Source organism: Microcebus murinus, chromosome 7, assembly GCF_040939455.1.
Source record: "Microcebus murinus isolate Inina chromosome 7, M.murinus_Inina_mat1.0, whole genome shotgun sequence".
NCBI lineage: Eukaryota > Metazoa > Chordata > Mammalia > Primates > Cheirogaleidae > Microcebus > Microcebus murinus.
The window spans coordinates 102252043-102275290 of record NC_134110.1 but is presented as its reverse complement, the minus strand read 5'-3'; the positions used below and the strand labels follow the sequence as shown (position 1 = coordinate 102275290).

General features: G+C 38.5%; 1 protein-coding gene across 1 annotated transcript; it reads left to right on the top strand.

The window, feature by feature from the left end:
* Positions 1-11451: 11451 nt before the first annotated feature.
* CYP7A1 (cytochrome P450 family 7 subfamily A member 1) lies at positions 11452-20702 on the top strand. The gene is made up of 6 exons (XM_012790016.3): positions 11452-11598; positions 13497-13737; positions 14634-15220; positions 17096-17226; positions 18633-18808; positions 19380-20702. Exons 1-6 carry the CDS (start codon positions 11519-11521, stop codon positions 19677-19679), a joined length of 1515 nt encoding a protein of 504 aa, XP_012645470.2. The 5' UTR covers positions 11452-11518; the 3' UTR covers positions 19680-20702.
* Positions 20703-23248: the final 2546 nt, after the last annotated feature.

Here is a 23248-nt window from a genome sequence, read left to right as displayed (position 1 = left end):
GGCTCCGGTTTTGATCTAGTTAATTGCAGTCCTCGGCACTCCGATGTCTCCTCACGGGTCTTAGCGTGGGCCTGTGGAATCAACAACCTCACTCACAAAACCCATTCATTCAGACAGAACACAAAAGCCGGCGACAAACGAGACAGACGACAGATAACATACGGAAAACGAATTAACAATAAACCTAACCTGGTCCGGACCTGCTCCCCGGTCTCCTCCTGACCGAGCCCTTGGCTACAAGGTCAGCTCCGGAGTCCCAACGGAGCCAGAGGACATGACCGAGCCCTTGGCTACAAGGTCAGCTCCAGCTCCTCCTGACCGAGCCCTAGGCTACAAGGTCAGCTCCGGAGTCCCAACGGGGCCAGAGGACGTCTCCGCCTGGCTCCGACCGGCGACCCACCAGCGCGTCCGCCTAGGTCCTGTGCCGGCGTCCTGATCCGGGGTCCTGCAAGGGGATTCCGCGTCCCTTGCCCAACACCACACCCGGCTAGTCCTGGATGGATTTTCACACTCCTCCCTCAGCCCTGAGTTCTATCCGGGAGTCTGTGGGGAAGGCGAATCCCGGACGAGCCCCCAAATGTTAGGGACCGACCTTCCACAGCCCCACCGGACAGAAAAGCAGAGACATCGAGGATGCAATCACACAAGAGGAGGTTTATTTTCTGGCTAGCCAGGGTCCGAGCCCTCGAGCCCCAACGCAGTGGTCGCTCTCCTTGGGCAAGGACCCCGACCTGAATTGCGGGGTGCCTTTTATCCCCCCCCCAAAGGGCCCTAGCAAGGCACAAACTAATTACGCGCTGGCCATGAGCTGACCTTTGAAGTGATTAATTTTCTTTGAATTCTGCGCGATCCCTGCGCATCCCACCTCCCTTTTGCCTTCCTTCACAGCCCAAGAGATAACTGGAGGTAAGAGTATAAACAGATGTGTGCTGTTCGCTAATTGCCTCACCCTACTTCACACGAAGGGGGGGGAAATTCCTTTCTTGTTGTGCCACTGAGAGGCTGCCGAAGGGCCATCGAGGCGCCCCCACAAGGTCTAGTTGGATTGCCAAATAATCCACTTTAATGACAAGACAACCTGGCGCTATGTGCCATTTGGTACCATGCACTGTAACATAGATGGCACCAGATATGGCACGCTCTTGCCCAAGATGTTTAACGGTAACTTAATAAAACATTTGACTAATATCTGGTTAGCAGAGAAAAACTGGGACATAGAAAGAAGAAAAAGAATGAGGAAACAGTAACACAAATCTAGAAAGTGGACAATTCCATAAGACAACTGTCTTCCTGAACTCTCTAAAAAGGACAATGTAGCAGATATATACCCTAAAGAGTTGGAGGAAATGTTAAAAGAGACTAAAGAAAATTAATAATCCAAGGCAAGGCATGTACCTCGACTGGGTCCTGATTTGAAATTCCGGCTCTAAACAGAGACAATTGGGGAAATTTAAAAGAGCAAGATAAACTCAAATCAAGCAGCAGGAAGAAAAGAATGAAAACCAGAGCAGAAATAAATGAATTAGAGAATAGAAAAAACAATAGAAATAATTGATGAAACGAAAAGTTGGTTACTTGAAAAAAATCAACAAAATAGACAAACTTTAGTTAAACTGACAAAAGGAGGTGCTGGGAAAGAAGACTCAAGTTGTTAAAATTAAGAATTTAAGGAGCTATTACTGCTGACCCAACAGAAATAAAAAGGATTATAAGTGAATGGTAGGAACAATTATACACAAAACAATCAGATAACCTAGATGCATTGAATACATTTCAGAAAGACATAAATTGTTAAAAATGACTCAAGAAGAAATAAAAAGTCCGAATAGGCCTATAACAAGAAAAAAGACTGAAATAGAAAATTTTTTTAAAAATCCTGAATAGACAATCCCAGAACCAGATGGCTTCACTGGTGAATTCTATTAAACATTAAAAAATATATATTCTTTGTAAATTCATCCAATATTGAGTGAATGCATGCATGATGAATGAATGAATTGAATGAATATTGAATATTTATTTAATACTTTTCCATAATATTAATAAAAACACTCAATACACTAGCAAAAGAAGGGCAATACTTCAACATGATAAAGGACATCTCTGAAATACCCACAACTAATACAGTTAATGGTAAAAGACTGAAAAATTTCCCCCTAATATCAGGAGCAAGACGAGGATGTCTGCTTTTTCCACTTCTATTCAGCATCATACTGGAGGTTATATCCAGGGCAGTTGGGCAAGAAAAAGAAATAAAAGGAAAGAAAAATTACCTCTATTTTCAGAATATATGATCTGGTAGATTGAAAATTCTAAAGAATCCACAAAAAAGCTCTTCAAGCTAATAAACAAGTTCAGCAAAGTTGCAGGATGCAAGATTAAAATCCAAAAATCAGTTTATTTCTAGACATGAGCAATGAACAATTTGTAAGTGACGTTGAGAAAACAATGTCACATACAATAGCGCCAGTAAGAATAAACTACTTATGAATAAATTAAACAAAAAAGTGCAAGACTTCTATACTGAAAACTACAAAATATCATTGAAAGAAAGTACAGAAGACCTAAATAAATGAAAAGACATCCATGTTCATGGATTGGAAGACTTAATATTGTTAACATGGTAATTCTCTCCAAATTGACCTAGAGATTGATTACAATCCTTATCAAAGTGCCAGCTTCCAATTTTGTATAAATTGATAAGCTGTTCCTAAAATTTATATGGAAATGTAAGATATCCAGAATATTCAAAACAATCTTGAAAAAAAAACACAGTGAAAGGATTTATACTTCCTGATTTCAAAACTTGCTACAAGCCTATAGTAATCAAGACTTTGTGGTATTGACATAAGGATAGACATTTAGATCAACCAAATGGGATTGAAAGTCCAGAAACAAACATATACATTTATGATCAATTGATTTTCAACAAAAGTATCAAGAGATTTCAATGGGAAAGAACAGTCTTTTCTACAAATGGTATTGGGACAACTGGATATCCACATGCAAAGAATAAATTTGGACCACTACCTCACACCATATACAAATAATTAACATAAAATGAATCAAAGACCTAAATATAAGAGCTGAAACTAGAAAATCCTTAAAAGAGTTAGCAGCCAAGGAAAAAACATATGAATTGTATTCATCAATGTTAAAACTTTCATGTATCCAAGGACATTATGAAGAAAAGGAAATGACAGTCCACAGAATTAGAGAAAATATTTGAAAATCATATCTGATAATGGTCTAATACTCAGAATATAGAAAGAACCCTGGAAACTCAACAATAAAAAGACAAAAACTTAGATGCAAAAATAAGGAAAGAATTTATAGAGATTTCTTCAGAAAAGATTTATAAAGGGTCAAAAAGCACATGAAAAGATATTCAAAATAATTAGTCATGAGGGAAACATAAATCATAATGAAATAATACATCACACCCACTCGGGTGGTTATAACCAAAAAAGACAATAGTAAGTGTTGACAAGGGTATGGAGAACTTTGAACCCTTACACATTGCTAGTGTGGATGCAAAATTTTTACTTTGAAACCAGTTTGGCAGTTACTGAAAAGGTTAAATATAGAGTTACCATATGATCCAGTAAATATGCTCTTAGCTATATGCCCAGAAAATTTAAAACATATTTTTACATAAAAACTTGTATATGAATGTTCATAGCAGCACTCTTAATGATCAACTGAAAATAGATAAGCAAATGTGGTATATCCATATAATGAAATATTATTCAACCATAAGAGGAAATGAAGTGCTGATACATGCTACAACATCAATGAGCCTTGAAAATATTATGCTAAACAGAAGAAGCCAGACACAAAAACTATATGGTGTATGATTCCATTTATATGAAATGTTCAGAAGAGACAAAGCTACAGAGACAGAAAATACATTAATGGTTGGCAGGGACTAAGGGTGGAGAATAACTGCTAATTTCTTTTTTTTTTTTTTTTTTTTTTTTTCTTTTTCCAGCACTGAAATCCCAGGAATGCTAATTTCTTTTTGAAATAATGAAAATGTTTTGGAATTAGATAGTGGTATGGTTGCACAACCTTTGAATATACTAGAAGTTATTGAATTGTACTGTGTAAAGGGGCAAATTTTAAGGTGTGTGAATTTTTTTATCTCAAGAAAAATGAATAAAAAGTAAATGCAATAAAATTAATAAATAAATCATTGAAAATATCTGATGGCATGTTGTATGCAAGACAACTGGTATGCTGAGGTTGTTTTTGTTTTGCTTTGTTTTAGCTTTGGAGCCCTTCCTTTAAACAAACGTCATAGTGCACCCCCGCCTGAATAAGGCAGCACAGCCATGACTGAAGAGGGCAGCGGGCTGAGAGCCTCCTTTTTGGCCTTCTCCTCTTCTTGCAACAAGGAGCTCTGGAGTCTGAGAGCTAAGTCTGAAATACAAGGGCATGTGTGTGAGCCAAGGAGTCCAAGAGCCTCGAGATTGAATCTTAGATCTGTAACTTTCACAATTTGGATTTTGCAGGTTGCTGTAGCCCTCAGGACTCCTGCTTTCTCACAGTGCTGTCGTGAGGGTTAAATGAGATAATGGATGTGAAGACCCTGGCATGACAGTAAGTGCTCTGCCACACACCCTGACTATACTTTCACCAGGTATTTCCAGAAATGTTTTCAGCATTTTCTTAATATATCAGAAAGAAGACAACAGAACTGACTTCCTTCTTCAAGACAGATGGAGCAAGTCAACAGGTCAAGGTACTAAACCACTTCATGGTTCTTCACAACTTTTTGTTCTGTTAGTCTACGGGGAAAACTCTTCTTTTCATACCATTATCTGCAGAGAAAGATAGTACTTCAGCAAGTGACCAAGTTCAAGAACATCTCCAGGTCCATGACCATACAGAGAGGTATACTCTACTCATTCTGTGCTCCAGCTCTTGCGAACCTTAGCCTTTCTCCTGGGAGCTAGGAATAGTTAAGAAAGTGAAAGTGGCACCCCAGTTAGTGAATTACCTGAGTCTTTCCTGAGAAGCCAAGACCACCTCCCTCTATGGCTCACTTTTGGTTTCTTTCAATATGTCCCTTTGAAGATATTTCTCTCTGATTGGAGAGGTAAAAGGAGCCAGGATTGCTTCTGAGGTTGGTTGGGCCCAGTCAGTCTGATGAACACATTGGGCTTCCTGGATTAAGCTTCAGAAGGTCAAGATTGAGTGAGACTTACTACAAAATCAAAGGAACTACTTACCCTTCTTTTATTCTAGGTCCTCAAGCCTGCTTTTAACTTGAGCACATAAATTTCTCCTTGTGGTGGGGCATAACATAGCAGGGATGCCATGGCTTGGAGCTAGAGCTTCACAACATTATGTCACATATCCATGGAGCAACAGTGCCCACCGCATAGTGCTACCATGCGGGTGAATGAGCCGAGCTTGTGAAGATCTTGGCACCAAACACAGTGCATTGCCCAGATCGTTTTTGACAGTAGAAATGGTGATTTCTTTATCAGAAATCAGACATTGTATTTGTTCTCCTTTTGATTAGCTGTATTCCTCTGAGGGCAGAGACTTTGCTTGTGTTATTTATCTCTGTATCTCTAGCACCTAAAAAGAGCTTTGCACAAAGTACATGCTAAATTTATATGAATGAATGAATGAATGAAAAGCATGAAATAAATATCAGTTGAATGACTGATTCACATCTGTCTAGTGGTACACTCACCCCTACCTAAGGCTGCAGTCAGGTGCCCTTTGGCTCCCTTACACTTCTTGTGAGGTACTGTTACTAAAAGGTCAGCCACCAGGTGAACGAGGACAAGTAGTTGAAAGAAAAAGATTATTTATTACTTTGTCGGCAAAGGAGGAAAAATGCCAACTATCGTCCCCAAATCCAATGTTTCCTTCCTCGTAAGGAAAAATACAAAGCTTTAAATGGAGAGGGTTCTCAGGTTCAGGGTGTTGTTGTCAATTCTGTTGATGGTTCTGATCCTTTTATATCCAGAATCTATCGGGAACTCCCCCCACCCCCCCACCCCCATCCCCCCTCACCGGTCTGGAGCCAGGCAGGAGCAGCTGGGGATCTCCCCACTGCCTCCCCACCCTCCTCCCTGTCTCCTGCAATGCAGACAACAAAGAAAACGCTCCCCTGGCCCGCCCAGCTGCGGTGACAGTCAGGGAAGCCAATTTTACCGAGAGAAGAAAACACAGTTTTTTCCCCCTCTTTTTCAGGCCATCCTCTCAGTTACAGTACTGGGCAGTAAAGGTGCAATGCTGAGCATCGATTCAGAAAAATCTTGGGTTGAATCCTGGATTTGCTACTTAATAATGCAGCAAACAATTTTGAACATGGACTGTGCCAAGCAGTAAGTTTCCACTTCACACATAGTGTCACATTTCATCTCAATATCTACAGTATAGGCCTTGTACTGTGATCATCCCCATTGTGCAGATCAGAAAGCAAAGACTTGGAGAGGATGAGTAAGTACCTCATCCAAAGGTAAGTACTTCATAGCAGAGCCAAGATACAAACTCAGATTTAATTGCAGCTTCCTGTCCATTGACCATTTGCACTATTTCATAAACTCTGAGCTTTAGTTGTCCTTTTTACTTTCTACTCCTCTTATTTCAGCTCCTATGGTTTGTATATTTCTATTCATGGGGACAGGTATTAGATTCAGGCCCTATATCCTGAGACACAGAACAAGTTCTTCCTCCACACTTCAGGAAGTGTGGTCCGCTACGCTACTGCACATAAGCAAGGAGGAGACCGGCAGGCTGTGGCAGGATTAGAGTTAGACTAAGCTCAGTTTATCATGTGAGGCCTTCTGGCAGCTATACTCCTTTCTTTATCTGGGCACTTACTGTTTCCCTGCTGCAGTGGAAACTCCACAGGGTCAGGGGTCATGACCTTCTTGGTCACACTGTGTCCCCAGTGCTGACTCAGCACCTGGCTTGTTGTAGGTGTGCAATGTGTGTGAGTGTGTGTGAGAGAGGTGGTGAGACAGAGAGACACAGGGAGAGAATAAATAAAACTTTACCAGCTGAATCAGAGAAAAGCAGGCAAATGACTTCCCATTTATTCAAAATCTGATGCACCAAGCACTGTGCTAAAAACACATCAAGATGTCATAAAACCCATGCACTTAACTTCATGCACTATACCCACATCCGGAAATCCTTAGGTATTTCATTGTAGTCTATGCAGTCATACGCAGTATTTCATTGCATAATAGTCTTGACAACTGTAACAAGCAACCGAATTCCCACCCATCAGATTACAAGTAGCATATTTGAGCTGTTACAAATGCCATTTGTGGATGTGAGACAGCAAGAAGTGGCATCCTTATGTAAAAATATAAACCATATATAATAAGAAAAAAATTTAATATGAATATTCAGGTCTCTGCTTTTCAGGGTGTGTATGTTTCCTGGGCTTTTGTTGTGTAGAAGAGGGATTGTAAGTGAAGAAAGAAGAGCAGATGAGAACAAAGGAAATGGAGAGACACACTAACAAAGCTACATTTGAAAAGAGCATATGGTGTTCTGAGAACAGGTGAGGAAGACAAGACTTAAACAAGTTTTCCTGGAGTTGTGAATGTATTTCTCATTTACCATTTTGAAAACCCTTTTATTTTGATATAATTTTAGATTCATAGGAAGTTGCAAAGATTGTGCTGAGAGGTCTCCCTGTACCCTTTCCTTTACATTAGTTTTTTTTGAGAAATTGGGTCTGGAGAACAGTGGCTATTCACAGTCACCATCACTCACTGCAGCCTCTAACTCCTGGCCTCAAGTAATCTTCCTTTCTATTTGTTTGTTCATTTTTATTTATGTGTTTGAGAGGCTACTCTCAAGGGTTAAATTGTTTGGCTATTAGACAGGTGTTTTCTCTGACTGGGAGACCCAGCTGTGATTGGCCCTGTAAAGGTTCAACTTATTTATGAGCCATGTTAAAAAAAAATATATATATATATATATATACATATATTTATATATTAATTTAAAAAGCCTATCAGTTGAAATATATTCCATGTGCACAAAGCCCTAAAAAAACCTAAATAGATTCTGAGAAAAATCTACATACTCCACGCAATGATTGATGTCAATAATTATGATCACAAATCACACAAAGGTTTGTGATTTCTGTTTAAGGAAGCAACTCTACACCCCAAACTGTAAACAACCCAAATGTCCATCTATAGGCAATCAGTTAAATAAATTATAATACATTTATTCAATGGAAGACTAAGCAGATATTAAAAACAATGAGGTATATGCATGTAGATACTCATGGAAAATGTCCAAAGTGTGGTATTCAGTTTTTTAAAAATACTGCAAAAAAACCCAACGTCTTTAATATAACCTCATCTTTGTGTGTGGGTGTTTATGAGTGAGTCATCACGTAGCTCCACTTTGTCTAGTCCAGAGGTCACTTTTTGTCATTTTACTTCATCTCAGAGTAGCACATGATACAGTTAATGACTCTTCTTTCTTCAGATGCATTCTACTTTTGCCTCTGCAACATCATATTCCTGCGTTTTCTTCCTTGTATTCCTCATCCATCTCTTCTCCTCACCCTCTCCTGTGAATGGAATGCCCTGTGGCTGGGTGCTGGACGCTATTTATAACTTTTGTGGTTTTACTTTCTCCCTAGGTGATTTCATAGGGTCTCCTGACTTTAAATACCATCCAAATGCTCTGAGATTTATATCTCCAGCCCTGACCTTTTCTCCTTAGTTTCAGACTCATACTCAGATTTCTGATAGGTCTCCCAAATTTCAAATGTCCAAATAGTATTCTGAGCTGTGTTAAGTAATAAGTAACTGAAAACAAGAGTGACACTCAACTGAGGTTTATTAAGCCAAAGTCTGAGGCCGTGCCCAGGAAAAGTACTTACCACAAAATGTCTGTGGACTGGGCTCTCAGCAGAGGGATTGAAGAATTCTGTATTTAAAGGAAAGGGTATACAGGGAAAAAACAAAACAAAAGGGGGAAGTGGGGTGAGCAGTGAGGCAAATGATTGCATTCAGGTGAAGCTCTATGTACTGCTCAGTAAATCTACATTTTACATAAGATGGACATTAAAGAAAAAGGGAGTAGATGAAATAGTCAATTTTGCAGTCTTCTAGGGGTGGGTAGAAGAGGGATTGATCTTCTCTCTTCTGTGGTCTATCTCTGTTGATAAGCTTGTAATTGACATTCAGGAGTTTAGGCTACAGTCCTAGGGTTGGAAATGACATGTGCTTGTTTTATAGGGGGCTATATATCTTGAAAGGTTTTTAGGGCTGAAGGAAATCAGAAATATCTGACCCCAAAATACATCTCTTTGACACATTTTGAGATAGCAGAAATAATGCTACCAAGCTGCCTTTGGGGGATGGGGGTGGGGGTGCCTGGGGTGAAATTTGCATCTGTAGAGAATCTCCATTAAATGCAGCCAGGTCCTGCTTATACAATCCAGCAAAGATTAACTGAGAGTCTGACACATTTAAGGGTCTGAACAGAAACATCTACTGTCTATTCTTCCTGAGGGCTGTGACTGTGAGGCTTATCTATATGACAAGACCATCTTTGCTAGCTAGGCTTCTTTTCTCCCATAACCTGTCCACCAAAACCCTGCTTAGTCACCCTCCAAGCCCGCCCCCTCCCACTTTTTACAAAAAGCTTCTGTACCTCCTAGGAGTTGAGCCTGGGGGGAAGGTGGCAGTGCTTGCAGGACTCAGTTCCCAAGCCCAGTTCTCCCTTTGGCATAATGAGTTTTGGGGTCCTGAGATTTTTATTTTTTCCTTCACACCTGTTGCCCTCCAAAATCTCTCTCCCCACTCCCCACTCCCAAGCATCCCTGTATGAACTGGCCTTTACCTCCTTTATTGTCTTTTGTCTTAGCCAAATTTTCCCTCATTGACTCTGCTTTAGTAGGATACTCTCTTCTCTCATGGTCCTTAGACACATGGAGTTTATCCTTGACCCAGGACCTTTGCATTTGCAGCTCCCTGGTCATGGAATATTCTTCCTTCTGATTTTCACATGTCATCCAATTAGCAATGTCACCTTTTCAGAGAGTCCTTCTCTGATCCCCGTATCTAAGGTTGCCTTCTTCCCCCAATAGCTCTCTTTACCCTGTTTTATTCATAACACATTGTATTATCTGTCTCTTCACTGAAATAGAATCTCCATTAGAGTAGGAAGCCTATCTTGTTAATAATGCCTATAACCAGAGTACCTTTCAACAGTTCTTGGCACATAGTAAATGCTCAATTGATACTTATGTTTGCCTAGAAATGAAGTTTGGAAGAATATGTGCCCAATGGCTAACAGTGTTTACCTCTGAGTGGGGAGTAATGTGGGGGGTAAGTCATGAATTCATGTTCACTTTCTACCAAGATATATTTCAGTAGTCTTAAATTATTTGAAATGAAATGTGTAACTTTAATAATTAGAAAAATTAATAGACATTTTAATTACAAAAATGGTAGATAAAAAAATTTTTTTTTGAGACCTTTCTTGCCTAGACTAGAGTGAGTGCCATGGCGTCAGCCTAGCTCACAGCAACCTCAAAGTCCTGGGCTCAAGCAATCCTCCTGCCTCAGCCTCCCAAGTAGCTGGGACTACAGGCATGCGCCACCATGCCCGGCTAATTTATATATATATATATATATATATATATATATATATATATATATATATATATTAGTTGGCCAATTAATTTCTTCCTATTTTTATAGTAGAGACGGGGTCTTGCTCAGGCTGGTTTTGAACTCCTGACCTTGAGCAATCCACCCTCCTCGGCCTCCCAGAGTGCTAGGATTACAAGCGTGAGCCACCGCGCCCGGCCAAGGTAGATAAAATTTTGATGCTTAAAATAAGCTATATTTATCTCGAAGATGCATATGTGTGGAATACTCTCTTTCTTAAGGATGTTAGGTAAGTAACGTGTTACTATATGTTGTAAACTATCTATGATTTTGCAAAAGCATTGCATGAAGCAACATAAATGTTTCACCCAGTTATCTTTCTTCTGAACTTCATCATTGTTATCTTTCTGGCAAATCATTTAATTTGATTCTTCTTCAAAAGGTAAAAAAATCAAATTAGTAGCTTGATAAAAAACTTGAACTTGTTTTTCTTTAAATTATTATATTTTACATATTTATTAGATATGTTCATCTTGAACAGATATATTTGTTCTTTTTATAGACATACCAAACTCGTAATATTGGCTGTTGTCCCCAAGTCCGAATGTTAAGTCAACATGTGTTTGGGAGACCTTCAACTTATCGAGTATTGCAGGTTTCTGATTGTTTTGGAACCTCTTCTGATACCTGTGGACTTAGTTCAAGGCCAGTTAATACCCTACTTTTTTTTCTAATAAAATGAATAAATGGCTAATTGTTTGCTTTGGTCACCCAAGTTCAAGTTAATGGATCAGGGTTATATGTCTATAAAAAGCCTAGCTTGAGTCTTTGTTCAGTGACATCCTTATTCTTCTAATCAGAGATTCTCCTCCTCAGAAGTTTTACACTAGATTTGCAAAATGATGAGCATGTCTTTGATCTGGGGGATTGTTGCAGCAGTGTGCTGTTGTTTATGGCTGATTCTTGGAATTAGGAGAAGGTAAGGAAAGTTTTATCTTTAAATTGCCTTTTAGTGCATTCATTTAATGTTCTTTTACCTTAATTATGATACAATAAATTTGGTTTTCTATACTTATACACATTGGCATTTTCTTCTTCAATTTTTTAATTAAAAATTTCATTTAAATTTTAAAAATGATATATTTTCAACTGTGTCTAACAAAATATATAATGTCAGTTCTCTTTTTAGTATTGGCATATACTAATGGTAATGTATGAATGTATATACTTGTTAAACTTAACTGACAGAAACGGTATACGATCTCTGTGTGTGTTTATGTGCATATGTAAAAAGGACTCCCAAATTAGTAATGATACAAGTAGCAAGTAGAAATCTGTAAGGGAAAGGGTTTCTATCACGTAAATTAAATAGATGCTCTGACTAAATATTCTCTTTTCAGCTCATTCTTGTGCATAGACTCAGCCTAAGCCTGGACAACAGCATGAAGCCTGAGTTGAGCATTCCATTATTCTTTTCTTATTAATGTTCATCAACCCTGGTGAATTGGGAAACTTTGCTAAGTGTGTGGGACATCAATTTGATTTATTTACAGTTGATTCAAGAATACAAGAAAAACAAATAGAGTCAGATCCAGAGCCATAGTTTATTTAACTTCTGATTGGCTCAAAGAGTATTTGGATGGGAGGGCATATAGATACTCTGATATGTCAACCTCAAAAAAAGAGAACAGCCCCCAACATATCCTCAGCTATGTGGATTGCTGTGTGTTGTTTACCTTTTGCAAGTTTCTTTGTCTGTTAAGGTACTTTAATGTAGGCCTAATAGTTTGTAGGTTTTTGGTTTTTTGTTTTTGAGACAGAGTCTCACTTTGTTGCCCAGGCTAGAGTGAGTGCCATGGCTTCAGCCTAGCTCACAGCAACCTCAATCTTCTGGGCTCAAGCGATCCTACTGCCTCAGCCTCCCAAGTAGCTGGGACTACAGGCATGTGCCACCATGCCTGGCTAATTTTTTGTATATATATTTTTAGTTGGTCAAGTAATTTCTTTCTATTTTTAGTAGAGACGGGGTCTCGCTCAGGCTGGTTTCAAACTCCCAACCTTGAGTAATCCACCCGCCTCAGCCTCCCAGAGTGCTAGGATTACAGGCGTGAGCCACCACGCCCGGCCTAGTTTGTAGTTTTAATTAAACTATCTGCAAACTAAGAAAATAAAAATAATTACTTTATACTATGCTATTCTATCAAGTGGGACAGTAGTTGATGTTGTAAAATAAATTTATATTTCCTAATAAAAACATTTTAAAACAGTATGAAAGAATACTGAATTATAATTGATGATCCTGTCAATGTTACTCAACTTCATTTTATAATGAAATAATTTCTCAAATGACATTCTCCTTCTCTTCAATTATTATTACAGAAAAATAATATCTGTAAACTTTTAAGACTTCGAAAATTTCAATTCTGCAATTCTCTCTATTACTCAGTGTTCTGTATCTTTAAAGAAAACAATCAAATGAAACATTTTGAGATACTTAGGCAAATGATGCTTAGGAAAAAATATATACACTAGAATGTAATTTAGTTTATACACTGAGTGTAGGAATCTTATTGGCCTTATAGATCCTTGTACTCCAATCTTTAGAAAAGTGACTAGGACATAGTTCATAAGTGTTTGTTGAATGTATACATGGATGGATGAATGGATGGATTTAGTAATCATTTTCACCAACGTATCATGTTACTAGGTTAACATAATCTATTATTGTAGTAAGAGTAGGGCCCCATTAGTGAAAGAAGTATCTATAAATGGTAGAGTTTTTAAGTTTGAAGTCAGTGGTAAAAATTTGTAAACCTAATGTAAATAAAAAATCACATGTGCAATTATCCATAGCTATCATACATTTGTGTCTTATAGGCAAAAGGGTGAACCACCTCTAGAGAATGGGTTGATTCCATACCTGGGCTGTGCTCTGCAATTTGGTGCCAATCCTCTTGAGTTCCTTAGAGCAAATCAAAGGAAACATGGTCATGTTTTTACCTGCAAACTAATGGGAAAATATGTCCACTTCATCACAAATCCCTTGTCATACCATAAGGTGTTGTGTCATGGGAAATATTTTGATTGGAAAAAATTTCACTTTGCTACTTCTGCAAAGGTAACCAGTTTTGTATTTATATAGCATTCTGTTTTTTTTTCCCTACCTTTTTATATGCCAGTCTATTTAGTAATTTTGATGTACTTAGATTTGGAGATATAGGTATTGAAGAAAATTATCCTTATGTGGAAATTTCTAGAAACATAAATGAATCAAAGTAGACATGGCTTCTTTGTGTTAATCATTAAAAGTCAAAACAGTAATAGATTTGTCATTTGTTAACCAGCTAATGAGGGTAAAATAAAGGTTAAATCCTTTACCGAGCCGGATGAAACCGTACGAGGAAGATAGGTACAAATTTATCATATCCATAGAGTCTACACAGCACCCAGAATGCATGCGGTGGAAAACTTAACATTTAATGATTGTTTTTTACCACACTCATGCCACACACATGCTCCACTTTGTTAAGGAATTGGCTAGATATTTTAGCATTCCTTGGATGTAGCCTAAGAAGCTCTATGATAGAGAAAAAAAATAGTCAATAATTACTGAGTTTCTGCAAAGAAATGTTAGACATGGTCTTTGCCACTAAGCTAAAAGTTTGGTTAAAATACATCCATGAAGAATGTAAAAGAGAAACTAATGATCTAAAAACATTGTCAATGAGCTAATGTGCAAAAGTGTGCAAATAAGTTCAATAGCATAAGAAATAACAAATAGATGAATTAAGTGGTCCAGGGAGTTTCACTGGAAAAGAGGAATTTAAACTGGGCCCTAAAAGAGAGGTATGATTTGGCCATTTATTTGTAAACTACTAGGAAACTGGGTGTGGGGAGGCCCATTTCCCTTTTTTGACAAGTAGAGAATCATGAAAGTATCTAATCGATGTTTTGGTCATTTACTAGTACTAGGTCAGGTTTAATTTCTTCTTTTCACATTTTATTTGCTGTCAGGCATTTGGGCACAGAAGCATTGACCCAAGTGATGGAAATACCAGTGAAAACATACAGGACACTTTTACCAAAACCCTGCAAGGCGATGCCTTGAATTCCCTCACCGACGCGATGATGGAACACCTCCAGCTTGCCATGAGACCCGCGGTCTGGTCTCAGCCGCAGGCGGCCGCCTGGGTGACGGAGGGGATGTATTCCTTCTGCTACCGCGTCATGTTCGAAGCGGGGTACTTGACCCTCTTCGGCAGAGATCTTGCGAGGCAGGACTCACAACGCGCACACATTCTGAACAAGCTCGACCACTTCAAGCACTTCGACAGGGTGTTCCCGGCGCTGGTGGCCGGCCTGCCCATCCGCGCGTTCCCGGCGGCGCACCGCGCGCGGGAGCGGCTGGCGCAGAGCCTGCGGCACGAGCGGCTGCGGCGCAGGGCCGGCGTGTCGGCCCTGGTGCGCCTGCGCATGCTGCTCAACGACTCGGCGTCCACCTTCGACGACCTGGAGAAGGCCAGGACGCACCTGGCCGTCCTCTGGGCGTCGCAGGCAAACACCATTCCGGCGACTTTCTGGAGCTTATTTCAAATGATTAGGTGACTAGCAACCCACCTGTTTCTCTCTTTGCTTTTTTCCTTTTTCTTTAACCATTTTAGCTTAAAAAAAAAAAAAGTGATAGTACTTTCCCGTGTCATCGTCTAGAATGCAGCCCTCACGCCTGCAAGTGTTTAGCACGCATCAGCTCACGCACCCTCCCGAAACCGTCAGTCGCCGTGACCGGTGGGCGTGGTTTGCAGGACCAGGGACAGCCCCGGAGGAAGGGACGTCCTCCAGGCCACGGAGCTCGTGTGTGGCGGAGCCAGCCCCGCCAGCTGGCCCGGAGCCCTTGCTCTCGGCCCCACTGTTGCTCCCCACGCTCCCGGCGGAGCTCTGTGAATGCAGGCTTCACGATCGTAAAAGTGTGTTTAGGTGATTCCTGACTTCTGGGCAATGACCAGGGCAGTGCCTGCGCCTTATTCATTTGCGCATTCACAATTTGTTCTTTTGCTCAGTTAGTAATTGTTGTCTTACTGTTTATTTGACCAACTATGATAGGTATGAGTCAATCATAATCTACTATTATTGATAAGGGATTGAGCTAGGTTTTGCCTTTTAAAATTGTGTGTGACAAAACAATTGTACACAACATACTTTATATAGCATGATTTCTTTCCAGAGTGTTAGTGTTTGGGGAATTTGGAATTAAAATGGTTTATTGGATTATTCCAATTAAATTGGATATTTAATATCATGTAGACACAAAATTACTATTCCAGGATTGGGAATGCTAAATTTCCATTGATGGCTGATGATTTTATACAAAAAATATTAAAATTTAATGCATATATAAACCCATTATTAATTTGTCACAAATATTAAAATATCTTCCAAAATTATTACTTGAGAAAGCTCCTCCATAACAAATGCACACATTTACAGGAATGGTATTAATATCAATTTAATATCATGAAGATAATCATAGCCATATTTTATGATAGTCATACAAGTACTTATCAGTCAAACATTTCCCAGACTCAATTGTTACTGTAACTATGTAATATAGATCCCCTAACCATGGGACTGAGGCTCTAATAAAGATGCATGCACAAAAATGAAGTAGCCCTCATTTCATAATTCACAGTTATAATATAAATGGAAAAGCTGTTGTTCTACCTGAAATCATGGTATGAATTTTAAGAGTGAATTTTAAATTTCCATTTGGAATTTCATCAGTCAATACTTTATAATTGTTATCTTAGATGCAATTTTCCCTCTAAATTACTGTCTAAATATGACTACTCTGTCTAACCCTTATTGGAATCATTTATTTATAGAAGTCTGACTAAGGTTTCACTCTTTTGTAGCAAAGCCCCCCCCTTTTTTTTTGAAACAGAGTCTCACTTTGTTGCCCAGGCTAGAGTGAGTGCCATGGCGTCAGCCTAGCTCACAGCAACCTCAATCTTCTGGGCTCAAGCAATCCTGCTGCCTCAGCCTCCTGAGTAGCTGAGTCTACAGGCATGTGGCACCATGCCCGGCTAATTTTTTCTATATATATTAGTTGGCCAATTAATTTCTTTCTATTTATAGTAGAGACAGGGTCTTGCTCTTGCTCAGGCTGGTTTTGAACTCCTGACCTTGAGCAATCTGCCCGCCTCGGCCTCCCAGAGTGCTAGGATTACAGGCGTGAGCTACCGTGCCTGGCTGCAAAACCTTTTAAAGTGACCATTCTTGCTAATATCCAAAGACATAAACCCAATTACAAATGGAGTAAAGCAAACAGAAATGTTCCTTTTCCTCCTTCCCTGGCATCTTGACCACCTCCTTAAAAAGTGGGGAGAGGGGGCGGGGGGAATGCCTATGTGTTTGCAGATCTTAGGATGTGGAAAAGGTTATTTTCTGTACATCTTTTCTTTTCTTTTAACTTTTAATAGGAATCCTGAAGCAATGAAAGCGGCTACTGAAGAAGTGAATAAAACATTAGAGAATGCTGGTCAAAAAATCAGCTTGGAAGGCAGTCCTATTTGTTTGAATCGAATGCAGCTGAATGACCTGCCAGTACTCGGTGGGTGTGCTTGCTATGCTACGTTTCATTTACCGTGTCCTACTACTAACAATAACGGGCAACATATATTGTGCACTTAACTGAGTTCTAGGCATTAAGCTAAGTATTTCGTATGAGTTCTCATTGAATCCTCACAACAATACTATGACTTAAGACTATTATTATTTCTATGTATCAAGAGAGGAGCTGACACCTAGACATTGAGCTACTGCCTGGGAATTGAATGATGGGACCAACTGCAGTGTTAATATGGGACTCTTGAGCCTATGCGCTCAGCCACCACCCTGCACTGGCCCACCACATCTCCTATATTTCTCTTTGATCTTATAGTTAATGGAAGCATCTTATTCATCTCTGTAAAACAAAGTGGGGAAAAGTACCATCAAGAGACCACAATTAGCTGCATAGATTGAGTGATGGAATTGAAGTAAAGGCTATTTGATTTTTTTTCTTTGTTTTGCTTTTCTATATTTCATAAAAATACAAAAGTATATGTTTATAGTCAGAACATTTTTTTTTCTTTTTGGTTCTGTTATTTTGTTTAAAGAAGTGAAACTAATATGTGCTATTAGGGGCAGTGTGTCTTTGCAGAAGGGACAGGGGCAAGAAGCTTAAGTTCCTATTGGGCCCGACCTGGGAGACCTTGGACATGCCACTTCTCTTTTAGGGGCCTTACTTTTCTTATTTGTAAAATAAAGGTCCAACATTCTGTGGTTTCATACACAGTCACATGATGAGCACCTAAAACATGACAGTTAAAGGATAAGGCTAGAGGCCAGGCTGGCACTCTCATGAGATCTCTGTACTTCGGCCATTCTCTGGGTGGTTCTATCGTCCCTTTGCATGTTTGCCAGGCGCTGGGCATCACCATACAGCGTCAGGTAGTGGATGGATAAAAACTTGTGTTTGTAAATACTGAATTGAAGCTGCATTTAACACTTGGAAAAATATATCTATGTAAAAGTGTTATCAGTATATTAAATCTCAAAAGTGATAAACTTTGAATAATTCATATACAGATGAGTTATTGATTTTTCCAATTTTATGAGATGTTTAGTGTCATATAGAAACAAGGTTATTTTTCCATAAAACGTTGGAAATCTATTTCCCATTAATGACCAAGAAGATTATATCTTTATCAAAAGATTATTATTAACTCAGATGATCGATCAGGTTAAAAAATACATTCAGACACAATTGAGCCATTGATAACAGCATAGTGGTCATAGAAAAAAACTTTCGGAAATTTTTATCTGACCAGCTTTTCATAGTCGGGTTCATCTTTGTGTTATGGGCTGCCAGAAGTATTTTGGACTCTATATGATGTGGCCTTTAAATACTTGATATGTTCTTTTCCTTCCCTTCCTTCATTCCTTGTTTTCCTTTCTTCCTTTTAAAATATTTAGACAGTATCATCAAAGAATCTCTGAGGCTTTCCAGCGCCTCCCTGAACATCCGGACTGCTAAGGAGGATTTCACTCTGCGCCTGGAGGACAGATCCTATCACATTCGAAAAGATGACATCATAGCTCTCTATCCACAGTTAATGCACCTAGATCCAGAAATCTACCCAGATCCTTTGGTAGGTGACTGCTCATCAAAGTGCAATATCTGGGTGACATCTACCCAGATCTAAATAAAGAGTAAAGTTATAATCATGGAATTGATTTGATCATCACAGCCATGAAGACTGTCTCCTTAATTATGTCGGATATTCATATATTTTAGAAAATTTGGATTGTGGTCTGAGTTTTTAATTTTTAGTCCTGATAATTGTCATCACATAGTCTTTGCTCAATTATATTTGCAATCATGATAATAAAGCAGCCACCTTTCTTTTTGCTTAAAAACACTTGCCCCCAAGTCCAGGAAATTGGAGGCTAATGTATTGACTCGTCTAGTTTCTGATGGGTACCCTTTCTTCTTGTTCTGCCTGGCTGAGGAACTAGTCGCCCAGGCAGGATAGGAAGGATCACAAAGCTTTCCTGTTCAGTCAGTTCTTGTTGAGCTCCTGTTCCTTCTTACTTTCTGGTTCAATGTGGGGTCTTTGCTAAATTACTAATGGAGTATATTTAAAAAGAAAATTATTCAAGAAAGAGATATGTTTCTTTAAAAATAGCTTACAGGCTTGTTTTCTTTTTATTTTATTGCAGACTTTTAAATATGATCGATTTCTTGATGAAAATGGGAAGACAAAGACCACCTTCTATAGTAATGGACTCAAGTTAAAGTATTACTACATGCCCTTTGGATCAGGAGCTACGATATGTCCTGGAAGATTATTTGCTGTCTACGAAATCAAGCAATTTTTGATTCTGATGCTTTCCTATTTTGAACTGGAGCTTGTGGACAACCATGTTAAATGTCCCCCTTTGGACCAGTCCCGTGCAGGCTTGGGCATTTTACCACCATTAAATGATGTCGAGTTTAAATATAAATTTAAACATTTGTGAATATGTGGTTGGAAAAAGAAAACTCTGGGTGATATTACTGGACTGCAGAACACCATCACTAAACAGCTCCTTTGGACAAATGCATTTATAGTGGTGGAAATGATTCAGCAGGTCCAATTCTGTCCACCGATGCTTGCTTTGAATCTTAACATTTTGGTGATGATTTCCAGATGCTATCTTAGACTGTGCTAGTAAATAGAACTACTTTCTGGGAGCACAATAATTTGGTTTTATTTATAAGTCAATGAATGTTCATATAGCCAGGGACTGAACTTCATCAGAGGAAAACATCTTTTTTTTCTTTTTCAAAATGAAGATATGTATTTCAATTGGCAGAATTTCTTTTTTCCTAAGGAAACTGCTTTATTTTTATAAAAACCACTCAATAATAATGAAAAGGGTTCAAATTCACGTTTTAGTGAAACTGCATTATTTTTTGACTAGGGTTGGGGTTCTTCAGGTGTGATCATATATCACAAAGGATATTTTGAAGGATTATGCTATGCCTTTTAATAAAACAAATATTTTTCAGCTTTCTCTATATCCACTATTCAGAGCTTTTAAAATGATGATCTTGATGTCAGGTTTCAACTAACTTATCTATATTTTTATTTGATTCCATATTAGTGAGAAGAGTTTTTTTCCAGAGATTAAAAAAGGAATTTTTCTGTCATTAACAAATATGCACCATTGAAAAGAATGTAGCACTTATGTGATACATTTTTAAAATTAAAACTGGATAAAAATGACCATTTAAAACTATGATTATGAAACATTCAGAGTTCATTAAGTACAGCTTGACATTGCATTTTATTTAAATGCTTTTTATCTCTAAGTAACTTGCAATTGAAAGAAAAACAAGTCCATGAGAGTTTAAATATTGTGTACAACAATGCTTTGATAAAATATTTTAAGTATTAGAGTTATCAGCTATGATATTTTAATTGATATTTCTGTATATATTTATATGTAAATTATATTTACCTTTTTTCTTGTACTATAGATATTAAGAAAATATTCTAACATTTGACCATTTTGAAATGATTCATCTCTCAGAAATAAAAGTATGAATGTGTATTTTTTAAATTTTGAAATCTTCAGAGTGTTTAAAATATTCACCTACTGAAAAACTACAATAATTTTATTCAGGATTCAAAATATTCATATTTTCAAATATTTTAAAAACAAAGTAATCGTTTACTGAAAAACTCCCTCAAACTACATAAAATTCATTAAATTTTAAAAATCTTGCTATTTAATATTACCATAGAATTATCTCTTAAGTAGGTTATTTTTCAAATCAAGAAAATTTAACTCATTTAGAAATGTTTCAAGATCAATAAAATTCTCTTTTATAACAAACTGTTATAAACTAAATTTCTAAAGTGTTTTCTTAGTAGATTTTATGACTTTCTGAATGCATCCATACATCTCTTCACATCTTTATTTTTGCAGAGCAAGGGTTGTCAGTCGATAGCCCACGGACCAATGGTGCCCTCCTTTGTGCAGCACGAAAGCTAAGAATGGTTTTTATGTTTTTAAACGATTGAAAAAAATCAGAATATTTCATGACATGTGAGAAGTATATGAAGTTCAGATCTGCACATCCATAAGTAAAGTTTTACTGAGACCTAGCATGCCCATTTATTTGCATTGTTGTCTATGGCTGCTCTTGTGGTGCAGTTGCAGAGCTGAGTAGCTGCAACAGAGACCATGTGGCCACAAAGCCTCTGCTAAAATCTGGTCTTTTATAGAAAATGTTTGCCAACCCCTGTCGTTTAGCAATCTCAAAGGCTATTTTCTTTTTACTATAATTGTATTAACTTAAAAAATACATTGGTATATGAAATATTTTGTCTTTTTTTTAAGCATATGATGAGAATACATTTAAAAAGTCATGGATATAATTTTACCGTAAACAACATTAACTTAGACCTTTATTAAAGACTAAACCATTCCATTTATAAAAGAGCTCTTTATTTTTAGGTCTTTATTTTTAAAAGGCACCTAAATTAACACATTAACTGCCATGTGAGTTGTATATAACTCACGCTAGTTTTGAGCCGGGGACCTCATGAAACATATGCAACTCACATGTCTCTTTACCTTGGGAGCCGCGTGGTGCGTAGGCAACTCACGCTGCCGTGCTGTAGCGTACGTGTCACGTGATGGGTGGCCCCCTGGCAAAACCCTGCAGTTAGTTTGTGAAAATCTTACTTGTTGATGGTCTTACTGTTACAATTAATATTGACAATTTAATTCTAAAAATGTGGGTTAAATGAATACAAGTCAATAAATTTCATTTTTCCATTCATGTTTATCTTTAAATTATACTTAAGTCCGACAAGTCAAGAAAAACACTTTTTACACTTATGAACTATTTTTTAAGTTTTCACATTACTAATTTTCAAGTTTTTATATTACTTTCTATTGAAAAAAACACAGAAAACAAAAAAAACCAAAACAACACATTTTTCAGTAAATTAGAAAGGATTATTTTGTTTTCAAAGATTTTATTCTATTTTTGTAAGGAAAAAAAATTTTTTTTCTAGTGGGGCAATGTGTTAAAAACAAAATTGTAGCTTAAATTTATTCAGGATTACTGTGGTGCAGGTCCAGGCTTGACACTTCACATGTGTCATCTCATCATGTCCTCATGAGAGCCCTTTGCGATTTGTGTCACCATTCCCTCTCTATTAGGGAGAACAAGGGATCTCCAGAAAGATTAAGTCGCTGGCCCGGGTCACCATGCTAACAGGTGGAAGAGCTGGGAGGAATGGAATCCAGGTTGTTCCTACCCCAGAGCCAGTTCTTCACTTTGTGGCAAGTCCGAGTGACAGACTGTCTTAACTCAGGTCAGGGAGAAGAGAAGCCACAGCAAACAAAATCCATGATGGCCTTTCTGTCCCTAAATCCCTTGTTTGGGAGTATCACTCGGTCAGAAAGTAGGGGCACTGCAGCTACCAGGCCCAGCCCGCCCAGGGTGGCCAGGCAGGGGGCTGAGGGCCCCGAGAGCCTATGAATACCTACTGAGGAATCAGAGACAACGCCACACTGTGCTCACCACCACCTAGGACGCTGTTTCTTCAACTCGCCAACCACTTGGCAAGTTGTTAATTGTGCAATCTCGTGTTGTTCCTCTTAGGATCAAGGGTATACATTTTTTTTTTTTGAGACAGAGTCTCACTCTGTTGCCCAGCTAGAGTGCCGTGGCGTCAGCCTAGCTCACAGCAACATCCAACTCCTGGGCTCAAGCAATCCTTCTGCCTCAGCCTGCCGAGTGGCTGGGACTACAAGCATGCGCCACCATGCCTGGCTAATTTTTTCTATATATTTTAGTTGGCCAATTAATTTCTTTCTATTTTTAGTAGAGACAGGGTCTCGATGTTGCTCAGGCTGGTTTTGAACTCCTGACCTCAAGCAATTCTCCCGCCTCGGCCTCCCAGAGTGCTGGGATTGCAGGCGTGAGCCACCACGCCCAGCCAAGGGTATACACTTTTGGGGCAGTGGGATTAAGGTTTTCGCCTTGGTCTCATTAATAGATAGTGGAACCCACCTTCTTGCCAGCA